The sequence below is a fragment of the Anser brachyrhynchus genome (genome assembly GCF_964034855.1).
Source record: "Anser brachyrhynchus genome assembly, chromosome: 20".
NCBI lineage: Eukaryota > Metazoa > Chordata > Aves > Anseriformes > Anatidae > Anser > Anser brachyrhynchus.
In genome coordinates this window covers 6,572,266-6,596,876 of record NC_137713.1, presented here as the reverse complement: position 1 = coordinate 6,596,876, position 24,611 = coordinate 6,572,266, and the positions used below count along the sequence as shown (strand labels likewise).

At 47.8% G+C, this 24,611-nt stretch overlaps 2 protein-coding genes and 1 long non-coding RNA gene across 4 annotated transcripts; 1 reads left to right on the top strand and 2 right to left on the bottom strand.

The window, feature by feature from the left end:
- Window positions 1-1,974: 1,974 nt before the first annotated feature.
- Window positions 1,975-14,073, bottom strand: GUSB (glucuronidase beta). The gene is made up of 12 exons (XM_080563443.1): window positions 13,803-14,073; window positions 12,031-12,213; window positions 11,382-11,563; window positions 10,745-10,887; window positions 10,048-10,235; window positions 8,996-9,148; window positions 8,007-8,185; window positions 7,465-7,611; window positions 6,219-6,303; window positions 4,519-4,695; window positions 3,464-3,599; window positions 1,975-2,197 (listed from the first exon to the last, which is right to left on the bottom strand). The coding sequence occupies exons 1-12, from the start codon at window positions 14,037-14,039 to the stop codon at window positions 2,043-2,045; spliced, it is 1,965 nt and encodes a 654-aa protein (XP_080419569.1). The 5' UTR covers window positions 14,040-14,073; the 3' UTR covers window positions 1,975-2,042.
- LOC308180980 lies at window positions 13,863-14,940 on the top strand. Its single transcript, XR_013941264.1, has 2 exons — window positions 13,863-13,987; window positions 14,157-14,940. It is a non-coding gene; the product is annotated as an uncharacterized lncRNA (long non-coding RNA).
- A 633-nt stretch (window positions 14,941-15,573) lies between these two features.
- On the bottom strand, window positions 15,574-24,336 carry LOC308180967 (argininosuccinate lyase). 2 transcript variants are annotated; one of them, XM_080563447.1, is made up of 17 exons: window positions 24,236-24,336; window positions 24,077-24,139; window positions 21,923-22,117; window positions 20,885-20,968; window positions 20,520-20,576; window positions 19,858-19,955; window positions 19,493-19,570; window positions 19,156-19,233; window positions 18,971-19,023; window positions 18,674-18,736; window positions 18,437-18,551; window positions 17,647-17,731; window positions 17,404-17,463; window positions 17,049-17,132; window positions 16,678-16,758; window positions 16,321-16,427; window positions 15,574-15,816 (listed from the first exon to the last, which is right to left on the bottom strand). In XM_080563447.1, exons 2-17 carry the CDS (start codon window positions 24,086-24,088, stop codon window positions 15,666-15,668), a joined length of 1,401 nt encoding a protein of 466 aa, XP_080419573.1. In that variant the 5' UTR covers window positions 24,089-24,139; window positions 24,236-24,336; the 3' UTR covers window positions 15,574-15,665. The 2 variants fall into 2 exon arrangements, with proteins under 2 accessions (XP_080419573.1, XP_080419572.1); XM_080563446.1 differs by having other exon boundaries at window positions 24,071-24,139; window positions 24,236-24,332.
- Between the last annotated feature and the right edge of the window lie 275 nt (window positions 24,337-24,611).

Genomic DNA, 24,611 nt, shown 5'->3' with positions numbered 1-24,611 from the left:
GGCAGCATTGACTTGAGGCTTTACTGTTTACAGTTCTTTAAGCAACATGCAAAAAAGTTAAGTATGTTGTTTTTATCAGTTCCTTCTTTCCTCAGTTCTGTAGGCCTGCTTTAAATTCTGTCTGACAAGACCACAAAGTATCTGGAAACTGCTGTATATTGTCTTGGTTTTGGGGGGGCGGGGAGGGCAGGGGGTGGAGGGAGGGAGGGAGGAAGGGAACTTCTGGGGAAGGGTTGGATAGGCGGGTTGGGTTTACAATTGCACTGAGCTGTTAAGAGCAAGCAGGAACTGATACTCTGAAATGTGTGCTTACCATACATGTGCATATTAAACTTTGCATATGTTTTGCTGGACTGAATGAACGTATCTCTTTCTCTTCTGCAACCACAAGCCCTGTGTATGTCATAAGGATCTGAGCTCGTTTGTAATGCGTTAACAATGTCAAATCTTTATTTTCATGTGGCAGCTGTTGGTATGTCATGCTGTCTGTTGAAAGGGGGAAGAAAATAGTTTAAAAAATGTCAAGAGAGTGAGAAGTTGAAATGGAGTTCAAACACTGGCAGTGGGCTTAAATACTGTTCACTCTTGTATCAGGTTGCATTTGAGCAAGTGTCTTTTTAATGTGGATAGACTCTTATATTCTGTGTTTTTAGTTAATTAGAAAATCTGTAAACCTATCACAAGAGTAACCATCAAGAATGTTAATAGTATGTTTTTCTTTTCCTTTAGATGTTCAAGAAATATTGTTTCAAAGTCTGCAGTAAACATGTATGTTGTTACTCTGCATGTGGCAATGGAAAGTGGTGTTGGTCCCTAATCACCTTTAAAGGAATGAATTTGGCTGCCACTGCACAACACAAGCAAATATGTTCTTTATATTGGCAGATGTTTTAGTTACTTTCGTGAGGTACTAACAGAAGAGCCAATTGCAGAAAAAGTAGGCATAGCAGCAGGTTCACATGGTTATCAGTGAATTGGAATAATGAGACTACGTAACTGCCTCAACTTCCAAAACTCAGAAGGCAGCCTCCGCTTCTGTGGTTCTGCTGTTGGGACAACCCCAAGACCTTGCAATAAGTTTGCAGGCTAAGTGTCCCGGGCTCTTCTGTGAGTACTGGCACAATCTGTTACAGTTCTAAAGCCTGGCCTTTGGAGTCCTCTAACACTGGCATGCAGCCTGAAAGGGAAGTTACTGCACGACATTACTGTGTAGCATGTGCACATCAATTTACATATGATCCTACCCCCAAATGTTTCAGGCCAGCATCAAGAAGGTGTAGATGAAATTTCTCCACTAGAATGCTGTTATTGTAGTGCACAGTGAGAATTGAATATGAAGGAAGCTCTTCCATGCTGGAAGGTAAAACTGCATCTAATAGCAGCAATTGATACTGTGATTTCGTAGTTCTAAACAAAGGTCAGTTGATGTAGTACCGACCTATCCAACATGCTCCACCTTGCTGCTATAGTATGAATTCCATACTGTATCGGAGTATGTTGGGTAGCCTGACAGGAGTGGTTCACACCCTTCCTGAGCGCTGTTAGCTCTCAGAATCTCTCAGCCAGCCACAAGTGTTCTGTCCAGCTTTAAATACGAGAAGTTTTATAAATTGTCTGTAATCCTGTGGCCAATACGCTGTGATCTGAGTAGTAACAGGTAGGGGACGATAACTGGAAAACCTCATTTGCATTGGAAGGATGTGATGCTCATTTAGAGTAGCTTGGATTTTTGAAGTCTTCAGCATTGGTTTCTGTTTTTATTTTTATTTTTTGCTATAAACAGATACCTCAGTTAGGATCTCTCTAACTTAGCTCCTTGAAACTGAATGTTCATTTTGCTACCTGGAAACAGGAAGCCTACAGATGTGGCTAAGCATAGAAAAACTGATGTTTCTGATCTGCTTTGTGTCATAGTAACTACTTCAGGTGCAGTAGAAATTGCATTAGACTTGCAAGACTTGTGTCAGGCATAAATGTTATTTAAACAGAAATTTAATGAAAAAGTTCTGCATAGTACCCAGCTGTTATACCTTTTCATTTCGTTATAGAAAGAGGATATGTGATTTCATTATAGGAGGAAGACAGCTTGATTCATTTGCAATCTTCCAGTATCTCTCTCTCAGAACAAACGCAGCTGACTTGGGTTGTCGCTGGCGTGTAAATATTCCTTTCTTGTTCCCCAAAACACGTGTGGTCCCTGTAGAGAAGTTACAAAACAAAGTATATACAAAATGCTCTTGTATCTCCCATTGCAAATTGTTCCAATGCATGTACTAAATCGGGTTAGGTGGAAGAGACCTATGCACTTTTTTCCTGTACAACGGGGAACCGTTGTGTTCAAGGTACAATGGGGAACTTGGCAATATAATTTGCATGATCTTGGCAAGGTCGACTGATAAAACTGAGCAATAGAGCTGCAATTCATTGTGTTTACAACTGGAAGTCGATGACAGTTAATTCAGGTATGCCCAATAACTTGATCAGTGTTATATTTACAGTAGATGCTCCTTCTGCTGTTAGTGTCACCTTGTAACCTGATGGTGAAGACATCAGCTACTAGTTGTTTTGCTGTACTATCCTTTAGTGGTGTCCATATCCCTTTTGCCTATTTTAGCCTTGATAAGAAACTAGAAAAAATGATTTCAACACACAGAGACTGGAACTGCGTATGAATACTTAAACTTGTCTACATCTTTCCATCATCCTATTTGAAACTTGTATTACTTTTCTGACTGCTTCTGTGATGAGTTAACTTTTTAATACCTATGTTGGTGCTCTAAAAATGATTCTTAAAGGTGTTTCTCTGCCTGAAACAAACACTGACTGTTCACCACCCTAACTTGCTGCAGGTGGCATATGTATAACTGGTTCCTTAATAGGTCTCCTTCTGAGTTGTAATAGTTTAATTGCTGTGTGATTGTCTGCACTGTAGTGCCCCATACTTGGCAAATGCACTTACCTTTAATTAATTGTGGATTAAGTGTCAAGGTAGACCATTGTCTACCATTGTGGCATCTGGCCCTCCACTGCTAAACCTCAATACTAAGTTAATAATACATTACTTAAGGTGCCCCATTATTAAGGGCAGTTGTAGATGAAATATGAAGCAAGATGCTTCCCTAAAAGCTAACTGAGGAATGCCAAGAGACATAATCCGTCTGCTCACTCAAAAGCTTCCCTTGCATTCTGCCCTAGAGCACTGTCCTGTGTTCTGGCTAGCATTTTTGCAGGTGGAACATCTTGGGGAGAGATGGAGAGACAGGATGCATTACGGGCAGGCAGGACCTTCCCTCCTGGTTCTAGTTATGCTGGGCTTTGTCACAGAAACCAGCCATGTTCTGTCTTCATAAGCAGAGGATCTCTTTTTCGTACCCTACAGCACAGTATTCTTTCTGTGTGCCATAAACCAGCTTAAACTAGCAGGAAGGATGGAGAATTGTCTAGGATATAAATATAAGCTTACCTTGATTAGTCATAAAATCAGCAAAGTTCCAGATGAGCTCCCCAATCACATACTCTTTCCTCTTTTTGTCAAAAACAGAATGGTACTCTCTCAGCATAGCTTTCTGATACTCCTCGCTGAACATAAGAGGTGGATCCTACAGCCAGGAAAAAGAGATGGCCTTGAATGAAGGTGACAGTTATTCTCAGCAAAGGCTCCATGTTGTTCACTTCCGCTTTACTGGAGACCTGCTTCCTGAGGACAAGCTTTACAGGTGCTTGGTCTTTTCATTGTCACTGCATTTACAATGGCTATTTAGTGAAGATCAGCAATTACTGAAATTGCAAAGGGAAATGCATCAAATACAAATGTAAGGGACAGCTGGGGAAAATCTGTGGTTTTGCTTTGTAATGGTGCTTTATGATCAGGATGGGAGTGGCATCCCCTTCTGTGTGGGCTGGTGTCATGAAATGAATGTCCGCTCTCCGGTGTTCTATCTTCCAGTTAGGAATTTTCTACAAATGCCAAAGTACGGATTTCTGAATGCCTCTTTTAGAGGCTTACATGGAATAAGTTTAAATTGACAATTAATGATAGCACGATTGCCAGAATGATTAATTGTAAAAGGAAACACACTGTAGCTTAGGACCCAAAGAGAAGTGTTACTTGTTCCGTACATGGAGTGGAGCTAATACCAGCAGTCAGCGCTGTTGAAAACTGCTTGCCTAGCAGAAAATTCAGGAGAGAATGGCTTTGGCTCTAGAAGTCAAAACTGGCATTCTTATCTCGTGTGAATGAGAACTTAATAGCACCGTGCAAAATGTTCACTGATTGTTTTTTTTTTCTTACCAACCACTAAAAAGTTAGGTAGAATCTTACCTCTTTGTTAGTCAGTGGCAAAGCTCATTGATTTCAGTGAAGCAGGATTACAATCCTGGAGTCTTTTGGACTGTTACCTAATGCATCTCAAAATTAAGTAGTCAGGCTCGTTGGTACCAATTCTTTCTAATTAGATTTTGCTGAGACCCTTTAAGAAGAGCAGTGATTCTTCCAACTAAGGCATCTACAACACTTACGCTGTGAAGTCCAGGAACTGAGTCAGCTCCATATTCACTCTGGATAATAGGTTTTTGGTAGGTTTTATACCAGTTCTCAAACTGTGCTGTGAGTTGCAGTGGAATAACTTCCAGATGGCCTGGGTCGTGATACCAGGAGAAGTAGCTATTTACACAAATTACATCCACGTAAGGAGCCTACAAGAAATAAGGTGGGAGTGGTTTGTCACAGAGCTCAGTGTAAGCAGTCTTCATTCATAAACTAAATCTTGGTTTCATAGAATTCAGTTTTGTTACCTGTAGAATAATGCCTTCTGTTCTATCCGTGAGACCCTCCCAACATGACATGTTTCCCAGAAGGGGAAAAAAGAAATTTAACAAGGCAATGGTGTATTTGGCGTTTCCTTGCAGACTTAAGTCACAGCAAAGAGTTAAACAAGAACAACCCATTTCACCCTTAGGTTTGTTAGAAGTTTTAGAGTCTTGAAGATGTCTCTGGCTTGCTGGTACTTGTAGACATACCGAATATTGGAATGTGATGGTCAAGTTATTAGTCAGTTACTTTGACTAGCAACTAAACTTGTGCATCAATGGTGCAATACTAAAAAAAAAAAGTATTCTGCAAGTTATATGCCATTTCTACCACATGGGCAGTATGATAAAAGGGCACAAAGCCCCCTAAAGATAAAGTGATGTTGTATGTAACTTGTTCAATGTTCTCTTAACATGTTTTGTAATAAAAGAAAAAATTCTAATATCACAGCAGTGTATGAGATCTATTCTTTGGTTTTGTTTTTCTGTGTTTCCTCACGCTTGTCAGAACCTGGTGGTGGGGCTGAGATAGTCTGTGTGCGTGCCTGATGTAACAACGGTATCCAGGAGCAGGATCCTTCCAAAGTAAGGCCCCCAGGATCTTTTCCTGGCGTGGGGAGGCAGAGACCTCAGGTACAGAAGGTCATTCCTGCTAACTGGTGGAAAGCTTCAAATGTTTCTATGATTCTCTAACCTGTGGCAGGGACAGATGGTAGTATCACATCTACCGAACCTACAAACTCACCTGCTAACAGTGTTTATTGTACACTAGTGACACAAAGTATTAAAACCACTTTGAAAAATCAAAAGTGACATAGGAACTACCCCTGAGACCAATTTGTGTGTGCTACAGATGCTTCATTCACGCTACAGCCAGCTTGAAGCATGGGCAGCCAAGGAAAGTACCTTTCATCTAATTACACAGCGCCAGGGTTTCAATTATGAAGCTGAACTTGGGCTGGAAGAGCTTTTAGATTATTCAACATTAACAGACATCTGCCAAAGATGAGCTAGAGCCATTTAAAGCAGGAATTAAGGCAAAGTCTCCTTCTTCAGACTCCCACAAAGGCTGTTAGCATTTTAAGAGGTTTAAGCTTTGGTCTAATTGCAAATGGAAAGCCTGAGCATTAACAGACATAATCACAGGAATAGCAAAGTATCACCATGTTACCAGAACCCAGGGGGCTGATCCTGTGCACTTGACTCAAGATAACTCCTCCTTTCTCTTACAGACTTTTTGGCTGCCTACAATGATGGTGTATGGTGCTTTATACTAGGAACTAAAATGTAAGTTTTCTTCTGCCTTTCCTTAAATATCATTAGAGCATTTTGCAAGGTGAGGGAAAGGACCATAAAGCAACTGATAAGAAATTTAATGTATGAATTAAAAATGCTAGAAATCAACTTACACCACGATCAACAGCATAGTTGGTATCGGACACAAAGGTTACAGGTCTGGTGGGATCGAGAGCTTTAGTGTGAGCTATCAATGTCCTGTTTATAAACAATAAAACAAGAGTTCAACAACAGCATGGAGAAGCAATGTGGCCAAGCACAACCTCACCTTCCCGAGCTCCCTCTTTTTACCCACCTCAGACATAGGGAGCTTCTTTCAATTTAGCAGGCAGAGTATTTTTAAGTAAATAGTGCAGGACACTGAATGATTAGCTGCTACAATGTGCCTGCAATTCTAGCCAGTCCTGTAGAGTATAAATATGGCAGAGGTCTTTATCTGTCACAAAGTTAGTGTTATCCCACGTGGAAATGAGCAGAGTGGAAGTAAACCAAACACAGGCAAGTTAACTTGTCTGTTGGGGCCAGGAGCTTGAATGTTGGAGAAGGGACCAAAAAGATGTGAGAAGGGTGATGGGAAGCTTCAGAACAATTCTGGGGATGTTTCTCCAAAAAACACTAGGCCCTAGCCCTATGCCACAGCAGGCAAAGCAGGTTGGCTGCTGTTAGGAAACCCTAAATGAGACAAAAAATGGGAAGGTCAAACTCTGCTGCTACCTCTGCATTGCAGGAGGGTGCTGGACCATTCCGAGGAATGAAAATTCACAGCTCTCTCTTAATGAACCTAGAGCTACCAATGACAGTCTGCTACCCAATTACAGAAATTACTCTTGACTATCCAAAGCTTAAATCTTTTTAAAGATAAAACCAAGGAGTCTGTAGGGACTCAAAGCAGTGACTTCGAAGTGGGGTGTCACTAACACCTGCAGAGCAAATAACTAGCACTAGCTAAAGAAATTCATCTACAGAATTAAAAGCCAAATATTTTATAACTTTACTGTAATTCTCAGACTTAGAGAATTTAGCATTTGTCTTCCTTAGGTAGGACTAAGGAATGACCCATTCCCATCAGGCCTGCTTTTGGTTGACCCTTAACTCAGAAGAGATGCTCAGACCAAAGGGACTTCTGGTAATTTTGCAGAGGTTTACTGATTCAGAAACAACAGGTTGAGACCATTATTTGGTTCTGGACATCGGTTCAACGTATGCGGCAGTTACGCTTTTAGTTTGCATCTGTCAGTACGGTCTCAGGGTTCCTAAAAACTGCTGGCCTTTTCTTTATTACTTCTCTATACCGTCCCAAAGCATGAAGATGTATCACTTGCCAAGGTTCAAATCTCAGCCCTGTGTGCAAGCACTTACTTGAAGTAGTAAGCTGCTGGGGACAGCTCTGATGCCGGCTCGTTGGCTACTGACCACATCACAACTGACGGCCTGTTCTTATCCCTGCGGATCAGCTCCTCCATCACAACAAGATGATGCTGCAGTGACTTGTTCCCAAAGCTCTCACTGAAAAGGAAACAAGGCCAGGTGAGGATACAAAAGCCATCCTGTTTGCCTGTCTGTCTGATAACTCGGGGGTGCGTGAGCACAGCTGAGTCTCGAAACCAAATACAGCTTCTGCCCTATTTCCCCAAAGCCTGCTGCACAGTTCAGGGCCGTGATTTGGACTCGTTAATCAAGCCAGATCTGAGGACGCAATGCCCATGTGGCAAAACGCCCTCTGGTTGCCAAACCTCACTGGTCACACGTGGCATTGGGGGAAGCTTCAAAATGCAACGGGCTGATTTCTAAATAGAGCAAAGTACTTTCATTATCAGGGAGTTACAAGTTGCAGGACAGGAGGGGGAAGCTTGCGATAAGGATAAGAAAGAAACATGGGGAAGGGTCTTTCATGCACTTACGGCATTTTAATCCCCACTCCCGGGCACTCGTCGATCACCACGATGCCATAGGCATCGCACAGGTCCATGATCTCCTCAGCATAGGGGTAGTGGCTGGTGCGGAAGGAGTTTGCCCCTAGCCAGCGGAGCAGGTTGAAGTCCTTCACGATCAGGGCCCAGTCAAGGCCTTTGCCACGGATCTGAGGGGGAAGACAGGAATGGCTTCTCCCTGCTTCTCCTCACACCTCCGCTGGGCAGCCCTCCTTCCTGCTCGCTCCCAGAGCATTTCCAGCCCCACGCACTGCCTCTAGCTTCCCACAAGACCTCTCCACACAGTATTTGTTTCTGAGCACAACGCCATGCACAGCCACCAAGACCCAGGGTGCTTGGAGAAGCAGCCTCAAGTGAGAACCTGCACTGCAGCCACCCGCCATTTTGGGAGGCGCCCTGCCAGGCCACCCTCTCCCTCCACAGGGGTTCTCCATGAGGCAGGGCAGGGCTGAAAGGCCCCGGGTAGTGAGGAGAGGCCCTGAAGGAGCAGGTTCAGGGCTGGGCTGGCCCCGAGGTGAGTGGCACGGGCAGGGACGGAGCCTCCGGAGGGGCTGTGGGGCCTCCCTGTGGCCGCGCCGCGCCTCGCAGCCCCGCGGCTCAAACCTTCCCGCAGGAGACTTTGCCCCCTCTCATTTCTTGGGGAGGGAAACCGATGAAGTTGCTATTTCTGACTGGTAGTGGTGGCCAGGAGGTCGTTTAGATCCTCTGCCGACACAGCCTGGGCTCGCCGTGCACCCTGAGAAGGGCGTTATGACTGTGGCAGGGCTGGGCATGGTGTCCCTTATTATTAAAAATAATAATAAAGGCAGCACAGATCCTTACCCCCGGCACCTCCCAGCCTGGGAGAAGGGTGTGAGGAATCAGCCCCTTTGGACAGAGAGGGGAGGTGAGAGTAGGCATTGCCTTGGCAGCACTGAGCATGGTGCCATTAGGTGCCCCGGTGGGTGCCGCGCACTTACATCCGCATCCTCGTGCTTGTTGACCCCGTGGAAGTAGAAGGGCTTGCCGTTAATTAGGAACTGCGTGCTGGTGACATGGACAGTGCGGATGCCGACCGGGAGCGTGTATATGTCCTCCAGCAGTGCCTCATTTGCCTGCGCCTGCATTTTCACCTGGAGTCCCAAGGCGAAGACACACATGAGGTGCTGGGCTTCACAAGGATCCTCTCTCCTTCCCCTCACGTGTAGGGGCTATCTTGACCTCCCATCCACTCCCCCGCCCTTCCTCGCTGCCTGTTCCTCACCACTGCTTCATCTACCTTTTGTGATCCCTGTGTAGCTCTTCAGGAAGGAAGCAAGATCTGACTAAACAGAAAAGAGAAATCCAAGCTGAGGAAACCAAGCTGAGGAAACTGAAGGATGACGAATGAGGCCTGAATGACCCTTCTAGGGCACATTTTCCCCAAAAGCTTCTTTTTTCCTTACTCATCCAGCTGTTTCATTGCCCTGACAAGGCAGCAGTATGCCTCTTCTCCTCTGCACCTTGATACCAAGCAATGACTGAAATGTCTGCTCACAAAAGAAATGATTCTGAGCCTCTGGAAACTCACAACAGCTTTTCTGCCCTCCTTTGTGCATCTCAACATCACTACTTCCCCTGGACTTGCACAGGGTCTGCCAGGCTCTTTCTGTTGAATTCTTGTCCGGCAGAGTGTGAAGAAAGCTCATTGCAAAGGAAAGCATGTGAAAGAGGTCAGCAACCTCTCAGTTTATATGATATCTCCTCCCCTATATTGTTTCAAACAGTCATTTTGCAGGAGGTGGATCAGGCCATCCATGTGAGAGGCAAGCATCTGAGTGTGGCATGCCCCCCTCTTCTCACTGACTGACCTTTCCATTCGGCATCAAGGAAGCTGGCAAAGGTTGATTTGATTACAGCACGATTAGCAATGCCATTCTTGTGATGTAAACAGGATCCAGAAGAGTAAGGAAGATGGGCCATGTGGCAGTTCCTTAATGCTATTATACAGTGAGAGGAAATGCAGGCAGAAGGGAAGAGATGGCATTGTTACCTCTAAAAAGTAGCGGTATCCAGGGTTCTCATGCATCAGATATGGCCACCAAAGATTTGGATTCGGGACTTTTAACTCTCCAGCTGGTCCATCGCCTGTAGCAACCACTCTTCCCTCTTGGTCACGTAAACTCAGGGACAAGGAATAGAGCGTGCTGCCGACTACTGATACCTGATATTGCACCTTTGCTAGTTCAGAGGACAACAAAAGACAATCAGAGACTGGCATGAAAGGAAAAATACATGCGTAAAACACTGGAAGGCTTTCACGTACAGCAGCATTAAAAAGCCAGGGAGATGCAGAACAACAACAGAGTAGCACAAATTGTAAGAAGCATGACATGTCTGTCCTCAGGTCTGGAAGTTTCCAGGAAGATTTGTGTATCACAGTTTTGTTACTTAGAGATAATTGTGCTTTAGGTGGCAGGAAGAATGCCCCTACCAAGAAATTCAACTTCTAAAAACAACTGATTGTCCCTTCATTTTAAAGGTAATGTCTTGCAAGTACTTGTTTTTTCTTACTGCTTTTGAAATTTTTATATTCCTGAAACTGCTGAGCTGTGCAATAGACCAGCTGAGGTTAAAAAGAAAGTCACTATGAAAGATATTCAATTGGACGCTTGCAGGTTATTTTCTCTACTGCCCTTGTCATCTCCATTTGGAGCCTGAGGTAGCTGCTGTAATTGTTCTGAACCTACCAACACTCTCTGATGAAGTAGTTGTCACAGTAATATCATCTATGTAGACAGAAGGAGTGGTGTAAAGCACAACCGGGCGATGGATTCCAGCATAATTAAAGAAATCAAACCTGATGTTCTGTACAAAATAGTTCTTGGGATACCTGAGTGAGCAAGACAGGAAAAATGGCCGCATTATGTTTCATTAGACAAGAACTGAAGGCAGCATATGGATGCTAGCAAAGTGCTAGTAAAATAGTCTTTACAACAGGCTGGATCTGTATTTTAGTACTGTTACTGATGCTATGCTGAAGGGGATTACCAGTTAACAAACATCTACTGCACTGAATAGGTTTGATCCTTCAGGATAGCAGGTACTTGCACTTCCAGCTGAATTGAAGCTTCTCAAATCTGCCATTGATTCAGCTTGGATAATCACTTAATCTCAGTTACCTGTGTATAAAACAGACGGAGTAGTTCAGTGTAAATCTCATAACACTGAAGCTTAAACTTCTCATTGCTTGACTGATGAGTTTTGGTCTACGTACAACCCATTCTTTTGTAGGTTGTGTGGAGGGCCTTAGAACCAGCAGCTGAATAAATTCCCATTCTCTCATCCCTGAGTTAACCTCTGCAACGCAGCACTTTAGCAACTCACCTTGTTCGGTCATTCATGTACTCAATTGACCCCGGAGGCAGAGTGTGGGGTGTCAGTGTGTTATTCAGTGCAACAGTGATGCGGCAGGGAATCTGCGGGCTGCCCTGGACGATGCTGCTTATATCTGCTTCAAAAGGAAGGTGGCCACCTTCGTGCTCCACAACCTGCACTCCATTGACCCACTGCAACAGAAGACAGCCATGAGCCCGAGCGGTCAGGTTAGGTTTTTGTGGCAAGTTTAGCAGTGAGAAGGGAAGGAGTACAGCGACAGGCAGTTGGATTCCCAGGAGTAACGGACCTTCTTCTGGGCTCTTATTCCTTGCAAGCTCAATCTAGCATCCCTTCTTTACTGGGAGCTAAGTCTGCAAGAGTCACTGAGAGACTCTGTTTTGGGAAAATCGGCATTTTGTCCCTTCCAGGCCTGCAGCAAGGAAATGCTTTAGTTACTAGACCTGTTACTGGAAGATCAGAGAAGAGAGAGCTGGGAAGCACAGCCAAGTTCTTGGATGGCGGAAGATAATCAAGAGTTAAGAAAATCACAAACTGATATAAAAACCTTGGCAGAAACCTGTTCACTAAACAAGCCATGGGACAGATATTAGCTCAACACGATCTCGGAAACACATGCACAATTACTCATGCAACGTACCACAACAGAGTAGTAATGGGCGCTCCCAAACCGGAGCACCACCCTGAGGTTGTCCTGAAGCCAGCGCTGAGGAAGCAGCACCTCCTTCTCATACCAAACCCAGCCGATGTAGTTCTCCAAGTTGGGGTCTTGAGTGATATCATTGAAGCTGGCAGGCACGGGCATGTCAATCACAGGACCAGTCTGGCAGGAATTGTACAGAAAAGGGGGAGAACAAATAATTTAAAAAAAAAGAAATTCTACTGTCCTGGCCATCCAACCTGACAGCCTCAGAAAATAAAATGCCTTTTGGAAGTGGAAATATCTGGAAAAACCTGTTTAGAAACTAACGTGGTCTGTCACAGGTCCTATACAAGTGCCACTTCATACTATGCCCTGTTCCTACAGGATGAAGCTGCTCCTATCTTTTCCCCTCCTGGTTTGTAACAGGGAAATGCTTTCATTAATAGCTTTGGCACTATCAGAAGGGTAGGGGGAAAATGCCCAGGTGGATGTTCAGCCCGACAAAATGTAGTTTCTCTTGCACAGCTCCAGCCTTTGCTGCGCAGTGCGGGCGCTGTGGCACCAGCTCACTGGTGCAGGGTGCTGCTCATCGGGCTATGAGCTGTGGCAGAATGGTGGCAGAAGCTGGGCATGTTTTGGGACAGTGTCCCCAGGGAAGGACTATGGAGACTGTTTGAACATCCTTAGGCTGAGAACAGCCTTTCTCACTCCCTAAAAGCAACATAGATTCCTTAGAATTACCATAGTGATAATTCACTTGCTTATTATTAACATAAGGATTACAGGAAGGCAGCATAGTGTTGTAATGCATTTAACTTTTTGGTAACCGGATTCTATTACACAATAGAGCTGTTCATTTTTAGCACCTGCTGTGCTCGTGATGTTGCAGAAACGAGCACTGCAGCAGCACGCAGCTGGGGAGCTTCCCCTTTCCTAAACGAGGTTTTCCACGACGAGTGGAACGAGGAAGGTCTGGTTGCCCAGGGACGAGCATCATGTGCGGGGCTGACTCAGCACCGAACTGCACCGGCACTGCAGAGAAACACACCCCCTTAGCAGACATCAGAAAATCCTAGCAGGAATAAAAAACTTGGATGGTGAGGTGGATTTTGTAGCATCTGATGCAGGATAACCTCTGGCTGGGATGGCCATAATGTACGTCTCCTTCAAGGAGATTCTCTGACCCTAAAGTAGGGTAGGTGTACACCCCTTGGCCCTGTTAGTGGGGGTGTTGTGCAGGACCCCTCTCCTCTGGCTGTCTCCTTTCACCACACATCTAGCAGCACAGGGTCACGTCTCCCCTCTCCTTCCAGAATTAGGCAAAAAAAAGCAGCCAAAGGGCTAAAGAAGAACCCAAACATTTGCACGCACAGAATCCACAACTTCCATCAGAGCGGGAAGGGGGTGAATTTCATCCCAAGCTTCCACCGAGCAGAGCGGGAAGGGGGTGAATTTCATCCCAAGCTTCCATCGGAGCGGGACAGGGGCGAATTTAATAACAAACCGAAGTCCCAGCGTGACTCCTCCATGGGGGACAGGGGCTGAAGGGCGCCCTGACCGGGCACATTTTCGGCAGTTTGGCTCTGCAGGGCGCAGGGGAGCGCTGTGTGAGAGCTCCTCGTGTGTGGAGCACCCGGCACCCAGCACCCCCGCAAGGGGAGGAGAAGCAGCAAATCGCAGCAAAACGGGGCGACGGTGCCCGGGGCAGGGGATAAGCGGATAAGCGGATAAGGGGCTCCCCGCCCACCCCCCTCACGCCCCCGCCATACCTCCCTCAGCGGCCGGCGGTACCAGCGCTGCTCGAAGCCGGCGGCCCTGCCCGGCGAGAAGTCGGCTCGGAAGCTCCAGACGCCGCCGAGCTCCTTCAGCTCTCGGGAGGGGCTCTCCCGGGGGTACAGCATGCCGCCCGTCGCCCCCCGGGCCCCCCCGGCCGCCGTTACCGCCGCCAGCAGCGGTAAGAGCAGGCGGCACAGCCCCGCCGCGCCGCCCGGCGCCGCCGCCGCCATTTTGGTTGTGGGCAGTGCCCGAGCGGGGGGGGCGCCGGGGCTGCCCGGGAGGGGGGTGGCTCTGTGTCTGTCATTTATTTATTCGCTCTCCTTTTTATTTATTTATTTTTCCCACAGTGGCTTGTTGAAGTGGGAGGTGCTGAAGCTGTCGGGGAGCGCTGGTCACCCGGCGGCACCTGAGGGCAGGCAGCAGGGCGGTGCTGCAGCGCACAGCCACATTGGGACTGACCCTGAACGGGGGCAGCGCTTCCCATTCCAAACGCGTCCCCTAAGAACTTCCTTACGAATAAAGCAGGACAGAAACACGTCTCCCAGAGGCCAGGGAGGAAGGAAATGCCACCTGATGGGTTTTAATTTTACAGCACATTTATTTGTAGTATTTGTTTGCTGAAGAGGTACCTGCATGTGCAGCGATCTGTCGGTCACGCTGGGTCTGATTCAGTTAGCAAGCTGACAGCAGGCCAGCTTATCGCAGGGCGGTGAAAGGCTTGGTGACACGTGAGAGTATCAGAAAGATGAAGGGACAAATATCAGGCACCACTGATTATGATCTTTTTACTTAAGTAGGAGATTGAGATATGATAATATGCAAAGACCACCTTCTTTCAAGCAGCAGGGCCCCACGTTACTCAGCACTGAACACCAGGATGCTGAGCGATGGCTGCTAGGAATGAGGAATTCCAGTCAGCTAAGGCCTGCGCAGATACTAAGCAGTTTGCAAGGAAAGAAAATTGTGAGCTGGGGAGGTGGAGATGTGTATCTTCTCACTGTTGGTGTTAGATAGTGATATCACCTCTTCACCTGAATTAAGAGTACATGATTGGTTTTTCTGCCACAACTAGCTTAGGCGGTGTATCGTTGTTCAGCTAGGGCTTTTCTTGGTCTCAGTTCTGATTTTACATCAGTAAGGACAGGCAAGAAGGTGGAAAATGATTTCTGGAAGAGGCAGACAGCAATGCCAGACATATTTTTCAAACACTACCCTAGGTAACTTGGCCCGGCTTGCAGAAAGGAAAGCACAGCCCCTGTGCTTCAATGTAAACCAGAGCTAACGGTGGTTTTGTGATGGATAGGGAAGAGCTGTGGGTTGACCTGCTGGGCATGTTCTGCCTCAGATTAAGCATGTTGCAGTGCCAGGTGCTGAGGAGGTTTTTCCCTGCCAGGGGGCAGGCAAGCTTGCTGGCACACATAATCCTAGGAGGAGGGCAGTGACAGCTGGTGATGTGGTGAGTGTTGCAGGTGCTGTACCAACCGTCTTGCTTTGTGAACACCCCCAAGTCACCTTCTGAACCCTGTGTAACATGGCATGGCACTGCTGGATGTAGCCATGTACTATGTCCAGTAGCTCCTGCCATTTGCAGGTCCCCTGTTGTAGACAGACCCTCCTGCTACTCTAATTACCAGCCCCCTAGAGCTCCCCTGCAAGGGAAGATTCCCAGTTCTTTCACAGCAGTGACCAGTTCCCCAAGCCTCAGAAGGGCAGAGGAAGCCCAGCTCAATCTTGCCCCCTTAGAAGCAAAACACAAGACAGGAGTTTCAGTGAACTACAATACACCACAGTGTTTATTAACTCTGAATTAGTGTGATAAGCAAAACACTACATCCATGGGAAATGTCCCCAACACTCTAAGCTTGTTCCTTCTGCTTCTTCATCAGCTCCCTCAGCTGCTCGATCTGGGTAGTCACGCTGCTCTTGGCGGTACCGCCCATGGCAGTGTACTGCTCCACACTGTTGACAAAGTTGAAGACCTGGGAGACATCGCTGCTGAACTGGGGGCTGGGGAGGCAAAAAGGAGAGGTGTCAGTGCAGGGCGATGGGTGCTGGTTGCTGGCTTTACATGCTCAGTGCCTACAGAGAGGATGAGAGGGGAGGCTGAGCCTTATTGCAAGGGGAAAAGCCTCTGGCTGCTCTGCCTCTGCTCTTGTAGTGCTGGACAGGAGCAGCTTGTGGTAGACCAGAGTCAGCTCCAAGGGGAGAGTGAAGAGGCTGGGAGCCAGACTCCTCTGGAGTGCTGGTGCCTGCAGGTCAAGGCATTAGCTGCTTCCAGGCCCTCCCAGGACCTGCTGCCCATGTCCTGCTCAAGTTCAATTGTAATACTGTTGTCCCCTTTCAGTTATTACAGGCTTGGCAGTAGCAGCACTGATATTGAGGCTGGGAAGATTTTTGGGGTGCTGTCAGGCCTGGCCTGTTTGGGGAAGGGCATCATAAGAAAGCCTGTACAAAGCCAGGCTGATACCTGCCTTCTGAGGGGAGATGTGGCAAAGTGATAGCGATACAAACCTGATGCTCTTCAGGTCCTCCAGGCTGAGTTTATTGATGGTGATGCCTTTGGTCTCGGCAAGGTGGACGGCCTTCCCCGAAGCAGTGTGGGCTTGTCTGAATGGCACCTGTAATAAAAGTAAAGTCCAAAGTCAAGTGACCAGGCAACTGGGCTGCAGACTCAGGCAAGAAAGAATGTGCTCTCATTTTGCTTTGTTGGTTTGATTTTTACTTAAAACAATGCAACATAAAGCTCTGTTTTTTGACCCATGCTGATCATCACCTGGGGACAGAACAGAAGGCCTCATCTCAGGCCCTCACTAAGCAGCATTCTCCATCTAAAGAAGTCACAGCTCCAGGTCTCCCTCCTGTACTTACTCCTTTGCGAACCAAGTAGAGAGCCAGGTCAGTAGATAGCATCTCAGGGGTCAGAGCCTTCTCCATGTTCTCCTTGCTGATCTGTAGAGAGGAAGATAAGAGGGAGGCATGATCATCCGCTCCTCCTTGGGGAGGCATTAGTGGTCACACTGAGGGGACTTCATTGCCGAGGGACCAGGCTCTCCAAGGACCTTTTCTGCAAGCTAACCCCCAGATCTAAGTGTACCCGAGCTGCTGCTGTGGTGGGGGCATAACAAGCTGTATGAATGGGTAAGAGGCTTCATCTTAGGAAGAGTGTAGAGCTCCTGTGGCTGTGCTATGCACAGAACGTTTCCCCAACCACATGCAATAGTGAGAGGCTGAAGCCTTACCTGGAGGGTAGAGATCACCCCAGTGGCAACCTGGAGCACAGCAGTCAGGGTGTCCACAACATCAAAGACAGCCTCCTTGTCCTCCTGCATGAGGACACAGATACACATCACCGTTAGATGGCCTGATGGAGCCCAACAACATGGGCAGCCCGGCCAGCAGAGGAGGCAGCATGTCATCCCAGGGGCTCCCGCTGGGGTGGGGTGTGACCTGCATCATGCAGTGCCTCAGCCCTTTTTTTATCATCCTGCACACAACCAGGGAAATGCAGGAAAATGCAGTGCAAGAGCCTGCTCCCGAGCCAAAGAGAACTGTGCCGGTTCAGAGAAACAGACTGAAGCTCAATGTCCGTTTTACCTGCAGGTCCTTGTTGTAGGTGCTTGGAAGTCCTTTGAGAACCATGAGAATTGAAGCCAACTGCAGAGAGAAACAGGCAAGGCAGTTAACTACCAGAAGAGGAACACACTGCCCCAGCAGGTCAGAACCCACACTGGGCACAATTTTTTTTTTATTTTTTAAAAACACAGAGGCATGAAGGAAGATGCTTCAGCCCCAAAATGAGCAGCTTCCCTATCCTTCTTCTTTCTTAAGCACACTTACCCGTCCAAACACACGTCCAGCCTTGCTGCGGATCAGTTCCAGGCTATCAGGGTTCTTCTTCTGAGGCATCAGGCTGCTGCCAGTGCTGAAAGAAAGACGTTTGCAGTGTAACGGGGAGCAAGGCCCCAATCCCTGCAGACTAAGACAGGTCATGCAGCATGCTGGCCCGGCCCTTTGGAAGCCATGTGAGTGCCACCCCCTTGACTGGCCACCAGTCTCGGTGTAGGAAAGCAGTGAAGCAAGTGCTTGGAGTTTGTGATGTGTGCCAAAGCAGAGCCTTTGATTTTGCAGTCTTGTCTGGAGCTACCGCCCAGTGCTGCCTCTCAGAGGGAAGAGAAATCAGAGGCGACTTGGCAGGCCCTCCAGAGTAAAGAGTGTTTCTGTGGCCTTGGGGAGGCAGGGCTGTGGCTGTGCCACCCTGAGAGACAGGAAGTCTGTTAGGATTGCAAGCTGTGCCTGTTCAGGGAAGGGCTTGGGCAGGAATTCCCAGCAGAGGAGGAAGTTCTGTGCCTGCACTTTTACAGCCCAGGCCTGCCAGCTCTCACTGGGGAGGAGCATCCGCTGAAAACAGACACAGTTGAGTTACCAGAGTCAGAAATCAGTGATCCTTAATGAGGAATGCTCTCTCTTAGCCTGCCTTTCTGCCAGCCTTTCTGTGCTCTGGGGAGTTGATTTGTGTGTCAGCCTTATATAGGAGTGAGCCCCCCAGCTCTGTCTCAGTCTCTCAGGTTTGGAGAAGGGAGGAGGAGAGGCTGAGGGAAGGGCTGGCTGCCCAAGGACCAGCACCTACCTGTAGGCATCAGAGAGGGTCAGAAAGCCGAACTCGCTGGTGCTGTAGATGATGAGATCTTCAGCCATCTTGCTCAGGTGGATCATCAGCAGGGTGGCAAACGAGAGGAATTCCACTGCAGAAAAAGCAGGAGGTCAGTTAGAGATTTCAGTCCCCTTGTTGATGGGGTTAACTGGGAAGGCCTCCAGAGCCTGTTACTAATATGGCAGAGGTAAGAAGCGATGGAGTCGTGCTTACCCACAAAGTCTCTCTCACTAATGGCATCCATGCTGTTCAGGCTGATTGAAGCAAAGTCCAGTTCTGTAAGGAAAGTGGTGGACAGAGCAGTCAGGGTTGGCACAACTGAAGCTTGAAGGCAGCAGGTTGCTCCAGCCTGCAGGTGACTGTGAGCCCTTGAGTAGCCCCAGGAACACCAACATGCTGAAGTTTTATGCTGCACAGGGCCTTTACTTTTAGGCCTGTCCCTGTACATCTATCCCTCCCTCCCAGACACTTCAAGTAGAGCTATGCCACCCTGTCATAGGCAGACATTACCGCTACGCAGCATCTCTCTGTCAATGTCCAGGGGGTTGCCAGCCAGAGCACCGCTGCCAGGGAGGAAAGAAACAGAAGTCACATATAGCCTGTGAACTCCAACCAAAGTTGTGCAGGGAAGAGAACTCTCAAGATGTCAGAGAGCTAAGTGATGCCCAGGGATTACACAGAAAGTCAGCGGTTACCTTCCCAGGGGCAGGACGTTGATCCTCCTCTTCACCTCTCCCAGGCGCTCAGAGTCACGGGTCAGTGCAACAGCATGGCTACAAAGGGACATGAGAGAGGAAAAAGCATCTGAGTCAGAAACTGTCCCATGAGCTGAGAAGTAATTGTGGCTAGATGGTTGGGGAATGCTGAGAGTTGGCCTCCAGAGCCAAGTGGGACTGAACATGGGGACGTCTTGGGGCAGGCTGCAGGGTTTCAGCTCTGTGCCACCAGAGGATGGTGGGCTGCTGGGCTGCTGCTGAGCAGGGCCCCAAGGATGCCAAAGGCTCCCTGGAGCCGAGTGTGAAAGGTGGTTACCTGAGCAAGAACTGGCTCCATCTGATGGGCTGAGCTTTCTGCAGGTGGGTGTAGCCAGGCAAGATAACATCAATTTCTCTGCATGTGAAAGGAGAGAAAGAGGTGAGCAGCCCCTGTCAGTGTAAGGGCAGCATACATCAGGCTATATCCCCAGCATACATTAGGCAAAGAAGAATGTCTCTATGAATTGAACTGTGGAGAAAGAGGTGCCGTTGTCTTTTCCTGTACTATCCCAGACTGCCTGGCTGTAACTTCCCCTGCAGAAGACCTTGCTACTGCACCCGGTTGGTCTTGCAGTCAAAGAACAAGCCTAGAAGTCTCCCTTCCCAGCAAGGCTGAGGCCACTGACTGGGGAAAGGACTTACATGGCAGCGCGTTCCACCAGGGTCTTAATGAGCTGCAGCAGGTGAGTGGAGATGACAGAGAGGGAATTCTTCATGAACAGCTTCAAGTCAGTCACAACCTGGACAACATTGGCCACGGTCAGATGAAGGAGAATGTGACATACTTAGTGACCAAATACAGTTCAGCAGAAAGCATTGGCAGGTTTCTCTCTTCATTGGTCCATATGATAGATAAGGACATGTAACCAGAATACTTCCCTGGTCTCTGCTTTGTGAAAGTTGCTGTATCTTTCTTTCTAGTAACAGAACCAAAGACCAGTATTTTCAGTGGACTTCTAAGGTATTGTCTGCTTTGGATAACATAATCCCCAATTTACACAAGTGTCATCAGCAAAAGTCCTAATCCCAAAAGATGCAAAGCACCCAGCCAGTAAAGTCATGGATTCAATGGGCTTTCAAAAGGATGTCAGTGGAAGTTCGTGGCCTTATACCACTGAGCAGCCATCCTGCACAACCTACTCCCCTGTGCAGATGAGTCACTGCAGCAGCACTACTTTAAAGCCCTAGGGAATATGTGCTGGAGAGAGTAAGGGTATGTGAAAGATGGCATAAAGTTTTGACAAGGAACTGATGGGGGAGGAGGGGTAGTAGTGAAGGAGAAAAACAAGTGGCTCTATACATACCTGATCATTCCTGCTTCTTCCAGTGTGCAGCTTTCCAGCGATATCACCAATCAGCTCCTGAGGACAAGAGGAAGACTTCCATCACTGTCTGTATTCTAAGCAGGAGACTCCCCACAAGAGCAGACCTCCTCCCAGCCTGGAAGGGACTCAGCTCTAGGATTCTGTAAGTAGCTCTTTGGGGAAGGGCAACTCTGGGTTCTGTGCTTGTACAGGGCCTCTTCCACAAAAGGGGTCTTGGACACTCTTGACTACAGAGTCAGTACCAGAGTTGCTGAGGACTGTAATAGTGGGACAGAGGCACATGCACTTAGTGTCAGGCAGATCAGGCTAGAGAGGGACAGGAAGAAGAAGTTAGAGGACCAAACCTTCAGTCTGCGTTCGTTGGCAGTGTGGATATCCTCATCGCTTTGTTTCACCACAAAGACTCCCTTAGACCATTCCTCAGAGATCTACAAACAGCAGAAACACAAGTCAGCCCCTACTGTTCCCTGCTGTTGTGGAGGGGCTGTAGGTGTCCCCAGCAAATACCATCTTCTGCTGTCCTAATGGAAGTCTCACAAGTCCAGCATTGCCGTTCTTTCCCCATATTCTATATTGCACACGGTGGGATTCATGTTTTACAACCTTGCTGATCCTGCAATGTTCTGTCCATAGGAGGACTTAAGCAGAGCAAAGAGAAAGCAAGCTGAAATGTCCGTCGTTGCTGTAGCATTGTCCACAAAGATTTTCCTATACAAACATTGTATAGACTCCCCATTGTCCATGGCGGGTGAGCAACAACAATGGATATTTCAAAAAAAGCGCTTAGCTGCTCACTTCTCTTCACCCCTATACAATGCTATGCATTGCCTTCTACTAACTCAGGCAGCCAGACACAAAAGGATCCCAAGCGCCAGCGGAAAAAGAATATTCCTAATTCACACTGAAACAATTCCTCGGGAATGTTCAGTTTGAAGAGGATGGGGGCCAGGTCACACTGAGCACATCTCACCGAGGCACCAGCCTTCCATAATGAGCACTCACAGTGGGCTCATCGGGGCTGCAGGCTCTCATTCCTGAATTTTCGACTGGTTCACCTCCTACTGCCTGGCTTTGGTGCCATTAGCTAGATGGAATCTGAGCGTCCATCCCCTGCCCAGAGCGTCTCTCAGAGTACCAAGAGTACAGAGGGCAATAAACATGGGCCTCTCTGGTTCTCCCTGATTTAGGGCAGCATTCCCTTTCAGGAAGGCACTTCTGCACAGGCCTGGTGCTAAGGAATAGAACATGAGGGTAGAGAAAGTTGGTTTTAGAGCAGCAGCTGAGGGAGCTGCTGTCTGATAAGGAGCTATTTGTTGTAGTACTGTTGTGGGGATTGGATGTAGGCCTGAGGACACATGTCAGCTTATGAAGGAAATAAATACCTTTTCCAGGCCACTCAGGATCTTCTCCAGCTCAGTTTTAGTTAGGATCCCAGCCTTCTCCAGGGCTTTGGCATAAGCCATGCTCCCCTGGATATCAACTTCAGACAGCCTCTGGTCATAGCCAATGGAAGCGTTGAGCATCTCCATGATGGGATCTGTGCTTCCACTGAATCTTCCTCCCCAAAGTTTATCTCCCTGTGAAAGAGGCAAATTAAAAAGGCATAATAACTTCTATTAAAGTTCTAAGGACAATGTAGTGTCCATTGAGCTCATTATCCAACATAGAGAGCAAGCTCAGCTATGTTCTTTCAGTGCAGTAGCACTGACCAGAAGAACCCCTGGACTTTATGACCTTTGACAGTTATTTGAAGAGGTGGAGAGCAAATTACTGTTGCTAGCCCTTGAGCTGTCAGGTCAGGCTCAGGAGTCCTCCAAGATACTTTACCCCTGCAGGACTCCGTAAGGAGTTTGGCTTGGCCCTGAAAACAAATATCAGGGCATATGGTGCAAGAGCAGCATGTATCTAGCTTTTAAGGCTGCTTCTTGTCACTGACTACCTGATAGCCTAATAGCAGGGAAAAAAAATAAGCAGTCATAGGGAATATGGTGAAAGCTAGTATCCTCTATTATTTGGAATAAGTCCATTGTTGTGCAAAGAAGGAGATTTTTCTGTTTGACAAATAGCTATGGGCCAGCACAAGCTGCATTATCAAGAGTCTGAAGTTACAGTGTAAGCATCTCCTGAGTCCATGATGTGCTTACAAGTTTTGGCATAAAGTTAGCATAGAATCAGCTACGGTACTGACTCTAGAATGGAGTCTGGGTACCTTTTGGCAACAGGAACATTCAGAAAAATAAGTCAACACATAGATGGTTTTAAAATACATAGGAAAAGTTTTTTTTTTTATTACCCAAATCAAGATTAATTTACTACCCAATTCCTGGCATGCATCACAGCATAGTTTGTGTAAAGCTTTTTCACCAATGTTTCAGCAACTGAAGGGATTCACTAGCTAAGAACCATCAGATTTTTGTTTATCTGGTTAGGACACGTAAAGCCCTAACTCTGGTAAACTTGCAGGGAAATAGGTAGGGATGTTACTTGTGCAGAAACCTTTAAACTCATTCAAAATTTCAAAAGCATCTCCAATTTCTTCTTTGTGCCTGCTGATGCTGGAGAGAACATTTAATGGAAGGCCCTAAATATAGATGATTGCTAATCTACTTGATTTTTAAGCACCCCATCAATCTCTTCTCATGCTGTACATTATAACTACCATGGACAGCAAAAAGCTGGCTGGGACAGTTGCAAACTAATCTGTGCTGGGGTTTTATCAGTCAGCCAAAGCACTGCTGAGTAACCTTAGAAACTTTTTTCCCCCCCTAGAGACTGTCTCCACATCTCAGCAACGTGCCTGAGAGGACAGCAGGCAGAAGCCTACAGAGGTAAGTGTTGCACATGTTTTTTCATATCTTTGCAGCAGCTTTGTCAGCAAGCTGAGGGGAGGGGGGGGGGGGGGGGGGGGAAATCAGAATTCAAGAAGTGTTAAAGGTCCTCCATGTGGATCCAGTGCTTACAGGAGTATGGCATAGGGGATATAACATTAAAAGCCAGTACCTGAGGGTAAGCACTTCAATGGGGAACTGCTGTGTCTAGGCATATCTTCAGTATTATGGGTTTCCGCCAAAGTAAGAGGTGGGTCAGAAGAAACATTGCAACAGATCCATTTGCAATAGAGAAATCAAAACTGAAGGATTAATTTTAGCTAGTTATAGGGCTCTGGTGAGAGGAGGAAGTGGCTACAGCCTGACACGGATGGACACTGGTGCACAGCCAACGGCAGAGTAAGCCAGGGCTGTAATAGCTGCTCCAAAGGCAGGAAGCACAAGTCACTAAGACAACCAGTCACAGAAACCGAAAACGCAGCTTTGGTACAGAGAATTATTTACACAAGCTTTGGTAAAGTACCTGCCTAACCACAGGTCAGCAGGAACGAGCTGCGCGGGCTGTCGCGACCTGTCCTAGGTAGAGGGAAGAGCCCGAAGGAAATGGCAGGCTGCGCTGCCAGACACTCTGATTTTAGCAAAGCAGAGCTCGCGTCAGACAGAGCACCCCGAGAGCCCCCCGAAGTTAAAAGCAAAGCTCACCCTCACCTCGGATGCCATTTCAGACGACGTTTTGCTCGCGTGTGCGGCGATCCCGGCACCTGGTGCAACCTGCGGGACGGCGAGGCGAGGCTCAGCTCTGCTCTGTCCCAGCCCCGCGGTGGGACAGGACCCCGGGACCCCCGCTGCCCACCCGGCCCCGCTCACCGTGTCCGAAGCGCAGCCCCGGTGGCTCCGTGCTCCCCGTCCCTGCCGCCCCGCTTTTACCCTCCTCGGAGCCGGGCTGGGGCGGCTTGTCCCGCCCTGTCGGGGCGGGGTGGCCCCATGGCCGGCCCCCCCCCCCCCCCCCCCCCCCCGCCGCCCCCTCCCCTGGAACCACCCCGCAGCACCGGCGTGTTTCTGCTTTGCCTTCCCCGGGCTGCTGCCACGGCATTTTTTTCCTTGTCTGTGCACTCAGGGGTGTTTGGGGGAGCGCAGGAAGCACATCCCCTGGTCCCCTTTGGGGTTGTTCTTCCCTCTAGGCAGCCCTGTTGTCACAGGACCGTAGGAAAATTCAGGTAGGAAGGGACTTAGTCCAGCCGTC